Source organism: Camelus dromedarius, chromosome 19, assembly GCF_036321535.1.
Source record: "Camelus dromedarius isolate mCamDro1 chromosome 19, mCamDro1.pat, whole genome shotgun sequence".
NCBI classification, from domain to species: Eukaryota; Metazoa; Chordata; class Mammalia; order Artiodactyla; family Camelidae; genus Camelus; species Camelus dromedarius.
In genome coordinates, this window is record NC_087454.1 from 20,483,174 (window position 1) to 20,498,816 (window position 15,643).

General features: G+C 54.9%; 3 protein-coding genes across 8 annotated transcripts; 2 read left to right on the top strand and 1 right to left on the bottom strand.

The window, feature by feature from the left end:
- The first annotated feature begins 1,173 nt into the window (after window positions 1-1,173).
- On the top strand, window positions 1,174-3,391 carry EGFL8 (EGF like domain multiple 8). Of its 3 annotated transcripts, XM_031435021.2 has the most exons (8): window positions 1,174-1,287; window positions 1,497-1,619; window positions 1,727-1,839; window positions 1,941-2,036; window positions 2,143-2,313; window positions 2,403-2,482; window positions 2,565-2,718; window positions 3,020-3,391. In XM_031435021.2, the coding sequence occupies exons 1-8, from the start codon at window positions 1,187-1,189 to the stop codon at window positions 3,067-3,069; spliced, it is 888 nt and encodes a 295-aa protein (XP_031290881.2). In that variant the 5' UTR covers window positions 1,174-1,186; the 3' UTR covers window positions 3,070-3,391. The 3 variants fall into 3 exon arrangements, with proteins under 3 accessions (XP_031290881.2, XP_064332408.1, XP_064332409.1); XM_064476338.1 differs by having other exon boundaries at window positions 2,565-3,391; XM_064476339.1 differs by lacking the exon at window positions 2,565-2,718.
- Window positions 3,321-12,522, bottom strand: AGPAT1 (1-acylglycerol-3-phosphate O-acyltransferase 1). Of its 4 annotated transcripts, none has more exons than XM_010982224.3 (7): window positions 12,240-12,522; window positions 6,360-6,568; window positions 6,008-6,141; window positions 5,509-5,684; window positions 5,290-5,385; window positions 5,092-5,164; window positions 3,321-4,561 (listed from the first exon to the last, which is right to left on the bottom strand). In XM_010982224.3, exons 2-7 carry the CDS (start codon window positions 6,557-6,559, stop codon window positions 4,377-4,379), a joined length of 864 nt encoding a protein of 287 aa, XP_010980526.3. In that variant the 5' UTR covers window positions 6,560-6,568; window positions 12,240-12,522; the 3' UTR covers window positions 3,321-4,376. The 4 variants fall into 4 exon arrangements, with proteins under 4 accessions (XP_010980526.3, XP_010980527.3, XP_064332410.1 ...); XM_010982225.3 differs by lacking the exon at window positions 12,240-12,522 and adding an exon at window positions 11,899-12,038; XM_064476340.1 differs by lacking the exon at window positions 12,240-12,522 and adding an exon at window positions 11,745-11,852.
- A 470-nt stretch (window positions 12,523-12,992) lies between these two features.
- On the top strand, window positions 12,993-15,602 carry RNF5 (ring finger protein 5). Its single transcript, XM_010982216.3, has 6 exons — window positions 12,993-13,350; window positions 14,342-14,360; window positions 14,457-14,569; window positions 14,678-14,732; window positions 14,809-14,926; window positions 15,033-15,602. The coding sequence occupies exons 1-6, from the start codon at window positions 13,211-13,213 to the stop codon at window positions 15,128-15,130; spliced, it is 543 nt and encodes a 180-aa protein (XP_010980518.1). The 5' UTR covers window positions 12,993-13,210; the 3' UTR covers window positions 15,131-15,602.
- Window positions 15,603-15,643: the final 41 nt, after the last annotated feature.

Here is a 15,643-nt window from a genome sequence, read left to right on the forward strand (position 1 = left end):
GACCTTTGTAGGCCAGAGCCGGGTGAGGGGCTGGACAATGAGCCTCCTCTTCCTTGAAAGAAGGAATCTTGGTGGAGACAATAAGGCCCTGTCTGCCCTGGCATGGGGGTGGTGGCTGACTCAACTCTGCACCCTTCCCCAGGCACTAACAAATGTCATCAAGAAATAGGGGCAATTTTCCCCTTAGTTCCCTGGGCAGCCCCCCTCCCACCCTGCTTTGTGGTGTCTTGCCCTTCTTTCTTTCCTCAGCCTATCTCGCCTTTCTCCCATGACCGGACCCCACTTTGTTCTCTGCCAGCTCTGCCTATCCCTGCCCCTCCAGTACTTCCCCAGCCTGTGTTGGGTTGAAGGGTGGGGGGCAAGGGCCAAGGATACTGCTGGTGTTATAAAGCCAGTAGCTTCTGCTGATTTGGAGGGCTGGTCCAGAAATAAGGGGCCTCAGAGGGTTGAGAAGAGACTTCTAGTGGACCCTTTGCTCAGCTGTGGGTGAAGGTGGTGGGATTTGGACCCCACTGAACTCACTGCGCTCCAGCGATGGAGGAAGCTTGTGGGAGGGGGCAGGATTGGGAGGGCTCTGTCTGGCCCCGCCCCTCTCCTTTGCAGCCCGCCTGGCCCGCCACCAGTCTGAGTTGCTGCTGAGGCTGGTTGTCCTGAAGTCTCCCAAGAAAGGGAAAGACAGGTGGGGAGAGAATGTCAATGGGGAAAGAGTAGGGGGTCACTCAGAGTCTTAGAGTGAGTGTGAGTTGGGGGGTGTTGTCTGAGTAAGGGGAGTGGGTCCAGGGTGTGTGTGGTGGTGTGGGTGTGTGAGGGTAGCAGGAATGTGTTTAAGGCGGTGTGTACAGGTGTATGGGTTTGTGTACAAGTTGTGAAGGGGTGACTATTTGAGACTTTGAAAGTAGGAAGATTAGAAGAGGGCAGGTGCAAGACAGGGCCATGAAGGGAGGTGGAGGGTGCGTGTCGTGGTGTGAGCTTGTATGATGCCGCATGGACGATGATGTGCTAAAGGAAGGGGTGGTGGTAAATGTACATGCAGGTGTGCAAATGTATGTCCTGGCCCCCTTAAAGGGAACCTGCAGACTGACTGCTCTTGTAAGGGCCAGCACTGGAGAAGTTAACAGGAGAGGGAAAGGGCCTCCATTAACCTCTTCTTGCCTGCAGCTGGCAGAGCCTGGAGTCAAGGAGAATCATGGGGTCCAGGGCTGAGCTGTGCACTCTCTTAGGCGGACTCTCATTCCTCCTGCTCCTGATGTCAGGCGAGGGGGCCAAGGGTGGACCTCTCAAAGAGAGGTGACAACAGCGGGGTCAGGGCCAGGGGTGAGGGCTTCATGAAACCTGTTGGGGGTGGGGCTTCACAGGTGGCAAAAGAAAATTTAGAATGGGGGTGAGGCTGTCTCTTCTAGGGAGGGTGGGGTCTCAGGGGAGCCTTAAGGGAAGTGGAGCTCCAGGCCCCCCAGGGCCTGGCCCACTTAATGTCACCTTCCCCAACATGGGTGCAGTCAGGGGGTCTGCTCCAAGCAGACGCTGGTGGTCCCGCTCCGGTACAACGAGTCCTACAGCCAACCGGTGTATAAGCCCTACTTGACCCTGTGTTCTGGAAGGCGTGTCTGCAGCACCTATAGGTAAGGATGGGGAGCCTGGACTCTGGGGTCTCGCAAGAGGAATCCCAGGAACCGGGGACAGGACCCATATGCCAATGTCCAGGGCCGGGTCGGGTGCTGTGTTCCAGGACCACGTACCGCGTGGCCTGGCGAGAGGTGAGGAGGGAGGTACAGCAGACCCACGCCGTGTGCTGCCAAGGCTGGAAAAAGAGGCATCCCGGGGCGCTCACCTGCGATGAAGGTGAGACTGGGTCTTTCCAGGTCTCGGGGAGAGGTGCGCCCCCTCGGGGCTGGGGAGCAGGGCCGTTGCCCGGTCTTGAACCCCACTTCCCGTGCTTGCAGCCATCTGCGCCAAGCCCTGCCAGAACCGAGGCGTCTGCATCCGCCCCGACCAGTGCGAGTGCGCCCCGGGCTGGGGAGGGAAGCACTGTCACGTGGGTGAGTTGGCCCGCCCTCCCTCGGGGGTGGTGCCAGGACCTCCCCACCCACCGCGGCGCCCATCCCCGCCCCACCCCCTCAACCCCCTCCTCTTTCCGGGAACTAGACGTGAATGAATGTAGGACTGGCGTCAATCTCTGCTCGCACTGGTGCCTCAATACGGCAGGCAGCTTCACCTGTGGCTGCCCCCAAGGCCTGGTGCTGGGCCCAGACGGGCGCACCTGCGCAGAAGGGGCTCCAGAGCCCCCAACCAGTGCCAGCATCCTCAGCGTGGCCGGTGAGCGGGCGGGAGCTTGGGACATGCGGAGTGCCTGGGGCTGGAGGCAGGGCCAGAGCCGTGGTCACGCTCGCTCTCCTACGTCCCAGTTCGGGAAGCTGGACAGGATGAGCGTGCCCTGAGGCTGGAGATTCACGAGCTGCGAGGGCGCCTGGAGCGGCTGGAGCAGGTGAACTGAGAACCCTGGGGCAAAGCCTGCAGAACCAGGCAGACCCCATCCCCAAGACCCTGAGGTGAATCTTCCTTTGCAGTGGGCTGGTCAGGTTGGGGCCTGGGTCCGAGCAGTGCTGCCCATGCCACCGGAAGAGCTGCAGCCCGAACAGGTGGCAGAGTTGTGGGGCCGGGGTGACAGGATCGAGTCTCTCAGTGATCAGGTGCTGCTGCTGGAGGAGAGGCTAGGTGCCTGTGAGTCCCCATACCTCTCTGCTGGGACCCTCCATCTCCCAACAATTGCTCCTGGCTCTTCCAAACACCTTTCCCCAACTCAGTTTTCATTTTCCAAAACCTCTTCCCCTGCACTCACTTGCCCCATACTTTCCCCAGACTTCTGAACTTTACCACTCCTTCTTCTGGTACCCTGTCTCCAACTGGGTGGTTCCACTTATTGTTGGGTGAGCCTGTCAATGTCTTCAGTGCTCAGGGCCCACTCCAGGCACCCAAGAAATCCACAGCCAGTGTGTCTGCCTGTCTCCCTGTCATTAACCAGGCTCTTGTGAGGACAACAGCCTCGGCCCAGGCCTCAAGCGGCAGAGATAAGGAGCCTCTGCAGAGCCCCTGCCCCCCTAATTTATACAGAAACTGGACCCACTAATCCTCCAAGATTTGCGGCTGGGGAGCTGCAGATAAGGTCATCTGACATTAAGGAGCAACGAACAATGGAAACTTTGGAAAGCGGAAGAGAGAAGGCAGGCAGGTTGTCTTGGCCTGCCGAGTCTTCCGGCTGGGGCAGATGCCTGGGTGAGAACTGCTTTTTTAACTCTTTAACAAACACAGCCAGAAAGTGCCCATTTCGCTCTCAATCTTTATTCTTGGTTTCTTGCTGTTACCCAGATAATTAATAAAAATCAATCACGCAAAACTGGGTCCCAGCCTCTCCTTTTGCTCCCAGCCCACCTCCCCAGTTGCGGGCACAGGTCTGGGGTGGGGGGGCTGAAAGTGGCTAATGCCACAGGGAGGAAATGAAAACTGGCTCAGAGAGGGGAAGCCCCAAAAGAAAGAGAAATAAATTAAAAGCCTTCCCATCCCCTCCAGCCAGGGTTCAGTTCCTTTCTCCAACACCCCAGGGAGACACGAAAGCAGCATTGACATCTGTCTCCTCCCGTGTCTGGTTAGAATGGTACAGAGGGGCTGCAGGGGGCTGGGTGGGGCCAGGACCACTGAAGAATGTACCAAGAGGATGAGGGGAAGCAGAAATGTGGAGAGCAAACTGGCCTCCAAGAGTGTGCTCAACCCTGGACACCTGGACACGGGCAGGGATGAGACCTCTGAGTGAGAAAAGTCCAGCCTCCACAGACAGGAGGCTCCATAGGAGGGAGGGTGAAGGTGCTGAGGAATGTTCCCAGTACAAGCCTGAGAGGAATGTTCCAGGCATCGGCTTCCAGCCAGTGTGAGGAGTCCTCACAAATGGATGAGTCCACTAAATCCATGGACTTCTGGACTTGGGGGTGAGGAATTGTTCCACAGAACAGATGAGTCCACTGGCCAATGTGGGGTGGAGAGGGAGAGAGGACCACAAAGGACGAGGGTCCACTGGGGACAGGATGGAGTGTTCCTACCCTGGTGTAGACTGAGCCACTGGAGATGAGGGGGAGGCAACTGTCCCACACACAAGATGGCACAGAAGGTGGGGGTCAGAGGGGAGATTGCACCTAGGCAAGAGAGTCCGTGGTGGGGCTGGGAAGGGGGCAGGGGGGGGTGCTATAACCACGTTCACTTCAAAAGTTGAAGACTCCAAAGAGGAGAACAAGTGGGGAGGAGGGGAAATGAGGAACAGGGCTTGGCCTGGTTTCAGGCCCACTGGGCTGGTAGGTGTGGAGAAGGTGGGGGGTAGCCGGGAGGGGAGCTCAGAGCCGGGCCTCGCCCACCCCTCCAGGCTTCTTCAGATAGTCACCACCACCCCTGCCATCGGTGGAGATTTCCTGGAAAACGGTGAGCATGGAGTGCCGGACTCTGTCAGCCAGCGCCGGGACGTCGTCTGGTGTCAGCCCTTCTGTGGGCACTGGGGGCAGCACCCGGACCTGACATTGCCCTGGATGGGGGTAGGGGGCGGTGAGCACCATTGCGGCCTATCTACTGGGACTTTGATCACAGGCGGAGCCTGGTTTCTGAGCGCTCCTGCTACTTACTCTCCTCCTTAACCTTTCAGTTCTCTTCCCCTTGCCCTGGACAGCTGCCCTCTGCTCACCAGCTGCCACCTGTTCTCGGAGGTCCTCCTGTACAAAGCCTTCCTCAAACCCCAGTCCAGACACCTCAGTGCCCTGCCAGCCCCTGCTGTCTAGGTTTAGCGTTTACTGCTGAATATTACAGCTTGGCACATGTAGGCTTTATCCTTCCCGCTAGACAGTAGTGGCCCCTCTTGGAGGGACCAAGCGTTACCCACCTAGCAGGATGCAGTGGGTGCTTCATAAATACTTACTGGCTGATGTCACACTAGATGAGCCTGTGGACATCTCACAGTTCTGACACTGCCTGAACCTCCTGCCTCCCGGGGACGTCCCTCTAGCCTCTCCCAGGCCTTCCTGGCCAGCCCCCAATCCCGGATCTGCTCAGAGCCCTCACCCGAAGTGAAGCGGCGCTCCTTCTTGCAGTAGAAGTCTTGATAGGAGGACATGACTATGGGGACGATGGGAACCTGAGGAAGGCGAAAAGCGATCAGCCCACAGCTCCCTTCCGAGGCCCCCACGACAAACCTCTGCCAAGAGAGGAAGGGATGGTGGGGGCTGGGGGCGCAGCAGTAGAAGGGGAAGTAGTAATCACCTGGGCCTGCACTGCAAGGTGGAAGGCGCCACGTTTGAAGGGCAGCATGGAGCCGTTGTGGTTTCTTGTGCCCTCAGGAAAAACCCAGACTCGTACCTGGAAGGGGTCAGAAAATGGCTGTGATGCTGTAATGGGACTTCTGAGGTCTGCTGGCCCTGCACATCAGTTTATTTACAACTGTTCTACTCCTTAACCCTCCAGTTCCCCAGGGTGACTCACGTCCTGTGTGAGCAGGGTCTGGGCGACCTCAGACATGACACTGATGGCATCCCCAGTGCGCTTTCGGTCAATGAAGATGACTCCTGCCAGCCAGCAGGCCAGCCCGGCAGAGCCAGCCCACAGTAGCTCACGCTTGGCAATGGGCACACAGCGCCCTGGCAGTACCTCCATCATCCCTAGGGCAGAGGTGGGGATGAGGTAAGGACCAGAGTGTCACAGGAAGCAGCCTACCTCACCCAGGTCATCACCCACACTACCAGGGACTGGAGATAAAGGAAGAGGCAGACTGAGGGGAGGGGGCAGGGAAGCCCCAAAAAGGAAGAAAGGGCAACTAAAGGTCTATTATCCTGCTTATGAGGGCAGCTCTACTCCAGGGAAAGAGGCCTGGGGAGGGAGCAAGGGTGCAACATCCCAGGTGAGGGAGGCTTGAGGACCTCTGGGGGATGACATCCCGGGGAAGGTTCCAGGAGGGCAGGCATGGCTAGGGGAGGCTGCTCACCAAGCAGGTCCAGGGAGCTCTGGTGGTTGGAGACGACAACGTAGGGCTGGGAGGGAGGGAAGTGGTGAGCCCCTCGCACCTCCACTCGGATCCCATACAGGTACTTGATGTGGAGCATCATCAGACGCAAGATCCTGCGGGGTCAGGGAAGAGGGTTCCAGCGGAATCCGCTGACATCCACCTGCATGCCTCACCTCCCCTCAGCCCCTACCCACACCCCCTTTCTGGGCATCTTTGCATCTTCTCCTCCTTGTCCCTGGGCTCTCTCAGTGTCTCCACATCCGATACCTTCCCCATCCACACTCACTCACGACACTTAGGCTCCCTCATCACCCAACACTCCGACCCTCACTTCATGTTCTCCACGTTGCGCCCTCGCACGGCGCACACGGGGATGGCAAGCACAGCCAGGAAGAGGATCCAGCCATTGTAGAAGGCCATCTTGAAGAAGTACTTGGCACTGGGGCTGCAGAACCATAGAATGGGCAGCAGGAAGAGCAGCAGCAGGAAGAGCAGCAGCAGCAGAGTCCATGCCCCTGGCCACAGCTCCATGCTGGTCACCTGCAGGGGATGGGGCAAAGGACAGTGGGCCTGGCTCCTGGGAGGGGGATGGGGCAGGCAAGGTGCAGAAGGCAGGGTCTGGTAGGGCTCTGGGGACAAGGGCCAGAGACACAGAATAGGGCCAGAACTCTCATCAAAACCTGTCTAGGAAGCCTCTCTAGGCTGGGGGCAGAGGGGATGGGAGCTCAGGCCTGCTCTCCTACCCCTCGCCCTGAAGGCTGCAGATACATTCAGACAAGAGACACAAGACACGGACATCCACAGACACGCAATAATAAAAGGACATTAATAACAACAGCTAACACTTGTAGCTGGTAAGGATCTTATAATGGTCTAGCCCGCCACTGTCCAATATGGTAGCCACCAGCCACATATGGCTACTGAGCACTTGAAATGTGGTCTGGTCTGAACTGAGATGCCAGAAGTGTAAAATACACATTGGATTCAAAAGACTTTGAATGAAAAACAGAAGGTAAAATATCCCATTAATCATCTTTTATATTGGTAACTCTGAAATTTTAAACTTTCGGACATACTTGGTTCAACATACTAAAGTAAATTTCACCCTGTGACTTTTTACCTTTTTTATGTAGCTACCAGAAAATTTAAAATTACATATGTGGCTTGCATTATACTTCTGTTGGACAGGGTTGGTCTATATATTAAGTTAAGCTTTTCAATATGAACCACACAATTTACATTTAAAACTAAATAGGCCCAGAGTGGTTAAAAAACTTACTTGAGGTGATATGATTCCTAAGAGGCACTTCCTAGCTTAAACCTAAGTGGCTGTGCTTCTAACCACTCGGCTACACTGCTGCCTGTCTACACACACACACGTGTACACACAGCAGGGACAGGGAAACTGACAAAACACTCACAGACATTCTCAAGGGCCGACTGGCAAGAATAAAGTCTCCGTCACAAACGCAGACACACACAGGCACATAGGCTGACCTGTCCACACACACACACAAATTTATTATCACACCCATGGCAGATAAAGGATTATAAACGCATACCCAGAAGAACCCCTCTCCACCTAAGCAGGCTCCCTTGTCCCCTTATCTGGACACGACATACCAGGGGTGGCTCTGTCCATTAATCCTGCCTCCACAGACAGGCAAACAAATCCCACCAGCCCCTTCCCTCCCTTCCAGTGACGCTGGAGCACTGTGGTCAGGCAGGTAGCTTGTAGGTGAAAAAAAGAGGGCAAAGAGTAAAAGGGACATCACACCACCTGCCGGGGAGAGGAAAGGGCTCAGGAGGAAGAGGAGCACGCACACAGAACCTGCTTTCTAGACTTTTCCTCCTTCCTCCACTCTGTCCCACTGTTGGGGGCAGGGCCACAATTCACAAAAAACAGTGTTTAGGCAAATAACTGTCACTCACATCAAGGCCAGAGGCACTCCCTTCCAATGACAGAAGGGCTGTGCTCTAAGGTAAGCCCACTGCCAAACAAGGGTAAAGGTAACAGGCAACAGAGGAAACAGGACTCTGCCAGCACTAGGGCAGCAGCGCTGCTCGATCCTACACCCCCCGCCCCCCAGTTTGGATGAGCACTGCTCCCCTGGATTATCTGCAACTCCTAACCCCTCCCCTTTAATCTGTCTTCCACCACGGCAACCACCGATGTTTCTGTTAACAGACCTCGGAGCATATTTTGATCTTGCCTAAAGGCCCTTCTCGACAAGCTTACTTCTGCTTACGTCTTTGGCCACACCGCCAAAAAAGCCTCTTTTGCTCCAGTCAAACTGATTTACTTCAGCTCCTCAGACACACCGTGATCTTTCATGCTTCTGTGCTGTGAACACGCTGTTCCCTCTGGCTGGAATGTCCTTCCGCCTCTTCACTTGTCTCACACACTTCAGTGGCACTTTTTGGAAGTCTTCCTGAACCCCTCCAAGCCTGTGTTTTCATTACACTTTTATCTTAATCACTGGTTTTCAAAGTGTGGAAATGTAGATTCTTAGACCTCACCTCTGATCTGCTGAATCTTGGACATTGGGCCCATCAATCTGTATATTATTTTAAGAAGCCCTTCAGATGAGTCTGATGTGCACACAGGTTTGAGAACCACCCATCCTGACACAAGGCAGGGTGTAACTGCTCAGGGCATTTTTATTTTCCTCCCCAACCTGTAAGCAGCTTAAGGACAGGAACTGTCTTATGCCCAGGGCAGAAGGAAGCAGAGAAGACACTCACTAAACATCTGCTGAACAGATTCTACTTCTGTATACATACCCACACAGCCATAACTAAGGACAGAGACAATGGTTCTAAACAATGAATCAGCTACCCTCCTGAGGACTATCAACTATGAAAAGGCACCAAGAAAGTAATGAACACACCAGACCAAAAAGTAACCTACTCTGAATCTACACATAAGATACGGGGTCACGGTGAAGGCAGAGGGACAACAATCAACACGGCACTTACCATCTCACACACAGTAGAAGCATACAGAATGGGGATTAACATGCCACAGGGGAAAGATGCTGCTGTCATCCAACAGATGCCAACAGTGCAAAGAGTGAGGGACAGACAATGGGCACGGCAGGGCTGACCCTGCGGTGTGCACTGAGTTTCCCGGACAGACGGTTCACAGCCACTGGAGGCAATGTGGGTGAAGAGACAAGAGCCCGCGAGGTCAGCAACGTAAGGCACATGGGGGTGGTTCTTTAGGGACATGGAGACCCAGTTACCTTCTTCTCTAATATTCGACATCAAGTGACCCTCTCCAGAGCAGGACTGTCTGAGGACTTATAAGCCCAGTGGAAGGCAAATGAGGTACTGAGCATACCGCTCATAAAATATATTGTCAATAAAATCATGAAATGAATAGTACGTGTAACCAGAAGCAAGAAGCTATGGACATGTCACGTCAGCACATCATGTGAAGGGACACACATATGTGCACTGTGAACCGAGACTGGGAAAACAAACGCGGTAAACAGGCCAGTCTGATCACAACATGAGTGTGCGCTGGTCAGCTAAGCCACGAGATCCCACACAGAGACGACTGCCTGTGGCAGGGCTGTGGACGTAACCTGTGAGCCCGAACAAACTAAAGTATAACCTTTACAGGTTAAAGTAAACATGCAAAACCATAAAATGTGTAAGAAACATGAAACCACATAATAGACGCAACAGATGAAAAACACACACACGTGAACGTGTTAAGACTGGACAGGAGACATGGGCATCAGATATGAGAACAGGAGATTCTGATGGAAAAGAACACATCATTTCTTCACAGCCCATGGAGAGCATAGGACAACCTAGCTGCACCCAAGCCATTAAACATGTCAAAGGCACACGGACTCCATGTAGAAAACATGGCCCCCTATGAGGCACTGCATGTCAGTAAGGGTCTACAACAGTATAGAAGGCCACAAGAAACAAGAGGTCCCGTGCCTAGAGAGAAACAGAGGTGTCTGAGGGCATTCGTAGGAAGCCAATTCTGCTGGGGGAAGGAGGGCAATACACTGCCTTCTGCCTGCCACAAGCCCCCCAAGATCATGTGGGGCCAAAGGGCAAGAAAAGGAATTGGGAAAGTGTCGGGAATTCCCTCTCCAAGATTCCCCGTCCACACCCCCATCCCAAATTAACAGGGTCTCCATCTCTCCTTCCTCTTGTGTCTCTTCCATCCTTCCTCCCTCTCAGGCCCCCTCTCCTTTCCCCAGCAACCCTCTCCCCAGTCGGCCCTTATCCTTTTCTCACCAATCCTCTCTCCGGTCCGCCCTCCCAGACCCAGTTTTTCCCCCATCCCCTCCTCCTCGTCCCTTTTAACACCCTCCTCCCTCCTCCGCCCATCCCTTTCCTGCCCCCACCTCAGTGGGGTGGGGGGCCTGGGGGGCTGGCCCCCTCCCCAGCCGGGCTGCGGCAGCGGTGGTGGCGGGTGGCTGTGTCTCTGCCTCAGTCGGGGTGTCGGTGCCAAGGGGGCGACAGGATTTGGGGGTGTCCTAGCCCCGGCCGATGGAGGGGAGGTGAGAGTGGGAGGCTGGGCCCATAGCGGTAGGAATGGTGGGGGGTTGTCCCCCCAGCTCCCTCCCTCCCTTCCTGCTGTCTCTCTGAGGGCTGGGGCTGCTGCTGCCGCTATCCCCCGCCACCCCTCCCCACGCCCGCTAGTTTCCGGGGCTGGCCAGGAAGTAGGGGGCGGTGATGGGCGCTGTGTTTTGCCAATCGCCTCCCGGGGACCCAGGCATCTCCTCCCCACATCTTTCAGTAGTCTCTTGCTAGCTCCTCCCCACGGGAGCTCGCCCTGGCTCTGCCTCCCTCGCACTGGCCTTCTCTGCCTCCAGCTGTATTTTTTTTCCCACAGTTTCCCTTCAGCACACATGCCTTGGGTGCCCCGTGGTGCTGTATTCCTTCCGTGACCCGGTCCTTCTCATTCTCCATCAGCTCTCCTCTTAGTCAATTGGTTTCTTCGTTTCTCCTTAACGCCCACATCTGCTACTTATTCCCTCCAATTCCAACCCTTCTCCAACTCCTTCCTCCTGTTCCCTGTTCAAGTCCAAATATTTATCAAGCACCTACTATATGCCAAGCACTGAGTTCTTCACCTCTCTCTTTCTCTCCAGGGCTCCATCTCACCGCAACTTGCCCTCCGGCCCTCTTGCCTGGTCTCTCTGCCCTTTGTCCCCCCACTATCTCCCAGCAGTCCAGCTCCCTCCTCCACCCACTCCCTTCCTGGTCTTTGGAGAGAAGGGATACTCTCAGGCCCTCTCCCTGCTCCTGTCCTCCCCCCATTCCTTAACTTAGTACTTCTTTTCTAGTTCCTTTCCTTCATATCAGTCTCCTTACTCACCGAAGCTGAGACAACTGAGCTGTTTTGCGATTGGCAAAACAGAGCCCATCACCGCCCCCTCTCCGCAAAGCAGAAAAGTACTCTTTTCTTCCAATGGAAATTGGGCATTAGGGTTGCTTTCTTGAAAAATTAAGTGGGGAAGAATGCTGATTCTTCTGGGATGAGCATGCCTCCTTAATTTTGTCATCATGTACCTAGCTCTCTCCCCAGCCCTCTTCCCCATACTCCCATCATCCCCTTACCAAGATTACTCCATCACTTCTCCCTTCTTGGTCTCCACCTCTCCCTCTCAATAACTGCCCCTAGACCTCTACATGCCTCCTGAACCTTTACCTCCCCTGCCTTAGACAACTCCCAACTTTTTACCTTTCCTCACTTGAGTCACTTGGACCTTTTATAAGGATGTTGAATAGGCCTCAGCTTGTGTCTGGCCTCCACGTCCTCAGACACCTTTGCCCTGAGAGTTTACACGCCCTGAGCAACAGGATGTAAAGAACACTAATAATGAGAGGGCTGTTACCTAGTCCTGCTCCTTGGGCCACAGTGAGGGCCACAGACTGTAGAAAAGGCCCAAACTCGTAGGAAAGGCCCAGACTCTAGCAGCTAGCCCAACTCCCAGGGGTCCAGCCCGGGAGGAAGACCCCCGGACACAGTACGAGAAGGAAGGGGCGGGCCTAACCCCATTCCGCCGCGGGTCGCCTAAAAGGGGGGCGGGCCTTGCCTCTTCTGCACCCTCACAAGGGGGCGGAGCTAGACCTTTTCTGCTCTTAAGATTTAAAACGGAGTCGAGATCAACTCTGTTCTACTGTGTCACATTAGAAAGGGGGTGGGCATTTAGTTCAGTTCTACTCTGTAAATCACCTAGAGATGGGCGGACTGAGTCGTCCAGATGAGGGAGATGGGTTAACACCAGCGCTGCAAATCGAGGTTGGCACCATCCAAAAGTCGGGCTAATCCCAGTTCTGCTCCCTTCTTCACTAAGAGGGAAGGGCAGACCCAAGCTCTGTCCTCTACGTCACCGAAGGAGGCCGGAGCCATTTTGAACCCTGCGACCCCAGTATTTGTCCTCTTTTCCGAGCTCTTCGCCGTCTTTTCCGATCTCGGCCAATCAAGGGCGAAAGAAACGGCCCAATCAGCCGAGAGAGTCCACAGCCGGAGGACCCGGATGAGGCCGAGCCGAGGCCTTTGAACCCAAACCCCGCCAATTGTAGAGCAGTCACCATGGCGACAAGAGAGAGGTGAAGGGGTGGGACCCGAGGAGGCTCAACCCTTACAGGATTGGCCCACCCCTTCCCGCCGCCTGCTGCGCACGCGCATTTTACCTAGCCACCATTTTCCGTCGAGTTCTAGCCAACCAATTGCTTTGGAGTCATACGCTCCAAAGTCCAATAGGAATGCGGACGTTCTCTGAAAGAGGAAGTAGAGGCAAAAAAGGGGTTTTGGTGGGCGAGGTCTATGTGGTCTTGAGCCAATTGCCTCTGGCCTTTGGTTATGACGGGCAGCTACTCGGACGAATAAAGCCTTCCCTGGCAGTGCGACAGGACGTATGGAGTTGTTACCAATCCCTTGGCACTGCATACTGACGTCGACTGTACCAGCCAATAGTCAGTGTGCAAGGGCCGGACCGCGCAAACCTCTTTCCACCCCCCACCCTTTGGACCAATTCTTTCTTTAGGCCCTGTGTGATTGGCAGGCACTCAGGCCAATAGTGATTAGAAAACCTTGAAGCCTGCCCAAAGATCGTGGGCAGGAGGCGGTTTCTCGTTTGCTGGGGCGTTTGTATGTTTGTTTCGGGGGATTGAGGGGTACGAGGGGGCGAAGCAGAACTGGTCATGGCAGCGGCGGAGGAGGAGGACGGGGGCCCCGAAGGGCCAAACCGCGAGCGGGGCGGGGCGGGCGCGACCTTCGAATGTAATATATGCCTGGAGACTGCTCGGGAAGCTGTGGTCAGTGTGTGTGGCCACCTGTACTGGTGAGACTCTGGGACGGGCGCGAAAAGGAGTGGGGTTCACCTCCATACCCGGGAGGCTGGGGGCGCGGGGACCATACAGTCATATGGATACTCGGAGGGCACAGTCTCATAGGTGAGGCCTGAGGAGGGGGTCTTACGTCTTTTTGGGCATGTGTGGGCGAGAGGGTCACGTCTGTACAGAGAAGACCTGGGAGAGGGGAGTGATAGGAATTAGGAGCTGAGGCGTATGGTGTGTTAAGAAGTGTGGCGCCGCGCCGGGGGTGGGCACCAGACATCTGTGCAGGTGAGACCCTAGCCACCTTACCCTTGGGAAGGATCTTAGCTGTACAGGTGGATACGGACTAGACTCAAAGGTCAGGAGAGGCACGCATCAACTGAGTTGGGGGAGATCTAGAGAATCTAGGGAATGTGAGGTTACATTCAGGTGAGAGATGGGAAGAGGTGGTATGGCAAACTGGGGACAAGGGCACTGTGGAGGGGCAGCCCCCAGGGGTTAAGGAATTGTGGAAATAGGGATTTTATTGGGCATAGGAGAGAGGAAAAGGAGTAGTGGGGTAAGTGCTAGTAAAAGAGGGTTTGGTTTGGGAGTGATGAGGGCAAGGATGGGGACTGGGGCTGAAAGAGTAGATCTGGAAAAGTGTGCTTGAAGAGTGGAAATTAAGTCCAAAGACAGAGAAGGGAGGGGGAGAATGTGTGTGTGTGTGTGTGTGTGTGTGTGTGTGTGTGTGTGTGTGTGTGTGTGTGTGTGTGTGTGTGTGTGTGTGTGTGTCTTGGGGGAGAGGAAACGGTTGAGCATGTTGAGGATGGATGTACCTCTGAGGGGAAGTCAGAGAACCAGGAAGGCTGAGTTGGCTGGCCTGGTAGAGGTTGTGGAAAATATGAAAAGAAACAGCAGGTAATACCTGGGAAGAGGGGGCGAGATGGGACTGAGGTTGGGTCTGTGTCTCTCTTTTGTGTAGCTGGTTTGACCTTTCTTTTTTCCCCCTTCCAGCTGGCCCTGTCTTCATCAGGTGCGTACTCAGAGGATATGAAGAGGGAATTGGGGAGGTCTGAGAAGCTGGAAGACCCTTCTGTGTACTGGAAACCACTACATTTTTTTCCCCCAGTGGCTGGAGACACGGCCAGAGCGGCAAGAGTGCCCAGTGTGTAAAGCTGGGATCAGCAGAGAAAAGGTTGTCCCCCTTTATGGGCGAGGGAGCCAGAAGCCCCAGGATCCCAGGTGAGAGAGGGGAAGTGGTGCCGAGGGAAGGTGGAAGCTTCTGTCCTGGGAGTGGGTGTGGAAGAGGAGGGAATATTTCCTGTTGATAGTCCCTCTCCTCTTCCTCAGATTGAAAACCCCACCTCGCCCCCAGGGCCAGCGACCAGCTCCGGAGAGCAGAGGGGTGAGTCTTGTCTGATTGTGTTCCTTCCTGGCCAAAGACTTGCCCATCTCCCTACTGACTTTCTCCACCTCTCTAGGGATTCCAGCCATTTGGTGACACTGGGGGCTTTCACTTCTCATTTGGTGTTGGTGCTTTTCCCTTTGGCTTTTTCACCACCATCTTCAACACCCATGAGCCATTCCGTCGGGGTACAGGTAAGAGACTTCCCTCAGCTATTACCAGCAAGCCCTCTGAATCCCCCCAGCCCCCGTCCGGGCCTACAAGTGGATGCTCTTTCCACAGCTTTCCTCTCTCCCACAGGTGTGGATCTGAGACAGGGTCACCCGGCCTCCAGCTGGCAGGACTCCCTCTTCCTGTTTCTCGCCATCTTCTTCTTTTTCTGGCTGCTCAGTATTTGAGCTGTGTCTCCTTCCTGCCCACCTCCAGCCAGGGAGAATCAGTATTGGGGGTCTCTGCTGACCCTTCCTTAACCACGGACCCTCCCCTCAACTACTCCCTTTCTCTTGGCTAAGGCCAACCCCGGCCACTTTCTGGGAGGGTGTGGGGAGGAGGAGTGACATCTGTGCATAGGATGGGAAAACCTTTGCTCTGAACTGCTCCGTCAGTAGCATCAGAACTCCCAGCTCTGAGAGAGGAGGACGGACGGAAGAGACTATCTGTCTCTCCTCTCCCGATCCTCCACTCTCCCCAGCATTTCTTGATTTGATGTTGACAGGTGGGCAAGGCTCCCTCTTTCTCTTCCCCACAGCCTCCTTGTTGATTTAATTTAATTTTTCTCTCCCCAGTGTCTAACGTGGGTTTTGACTCTTAAGTGCTTCCTTCCCCTCACTACCTCCTTTACTACAAATTCAATAAACAAGGTGAGATCTAGTCATGGGAACTCTGCCCACCTTGGCCCGTCCCTCCTTCCT

Excerpts from the sequence above, each read along its gene's own strand:
- EGFL8 (XM_064476338.1), top strand. The coding sequence starts at position 1,187 with ATGGGGTCCAGGGCTGAGCTGTGCACTCTCTTAGGCGGACTCTCATTC. Across the intron at positions 1,620-1,726 it reads CGTGTCTGCAGCACCTATAG|GACCACGTACCGCGTGGCCT; the intron begins GTAAGGATGGGG and ends GCTGTGTTCCAG. Across the intron at positions 1,840-1,940 it reads GGCGCTCACCTGCGATGAAG|CCATCTGCGCCAAGCCCTGC; the intron begins GTGAGACTGGGT and ends CCGTGCTTGCAG.
- RNF5 (XM_010982216.3), top strand. The coding sequence starts at position 13,211 with ATGGCAGCGGCGGAGGAGGAGGACGGGGGCCCCGAAGGGCCAAACCGC. Across the intron at positions 14,570-14,677 it reads CAGAAGCCCCAGGATCCCAG|ATTGAAAACCCCACCTCGCC; the intron begins GTGAGAGAGGGG and ends CCTCTTCCTCAG. Across the intron at positions 14,927-15,032 it reads GCCATTCCGTCGGGGTACAG|GTGTGGATCTGAGACAGGGT; the intron begins GTAAGAGACTTC and ends TCTCTCCCACAG.
- AGPAT1 (XM_010982224.3), bottom strand. The coding sequence starts at position 6,559 with ATGGAGCTGTGGCCAGGGGCATGGACTCTGCTGCTGCTGCTCTTCCTG. Across the intron at positions 6,142-6,359 it reads CGCAACGTGGAGAACATGAA|GATCTTGCGTCTGATGATGC; the intron begins GTGAGGGTCGGA and ends CTGACCCCGCAG. Across the intron at positions 5,165-5,289 it reads ACCTTGCAGTGCAGGCCCAG|GTTCCCATCGTCCCCATAGT; the intron begins GTGATTACTACT and ends CGCCTTCCTCAG.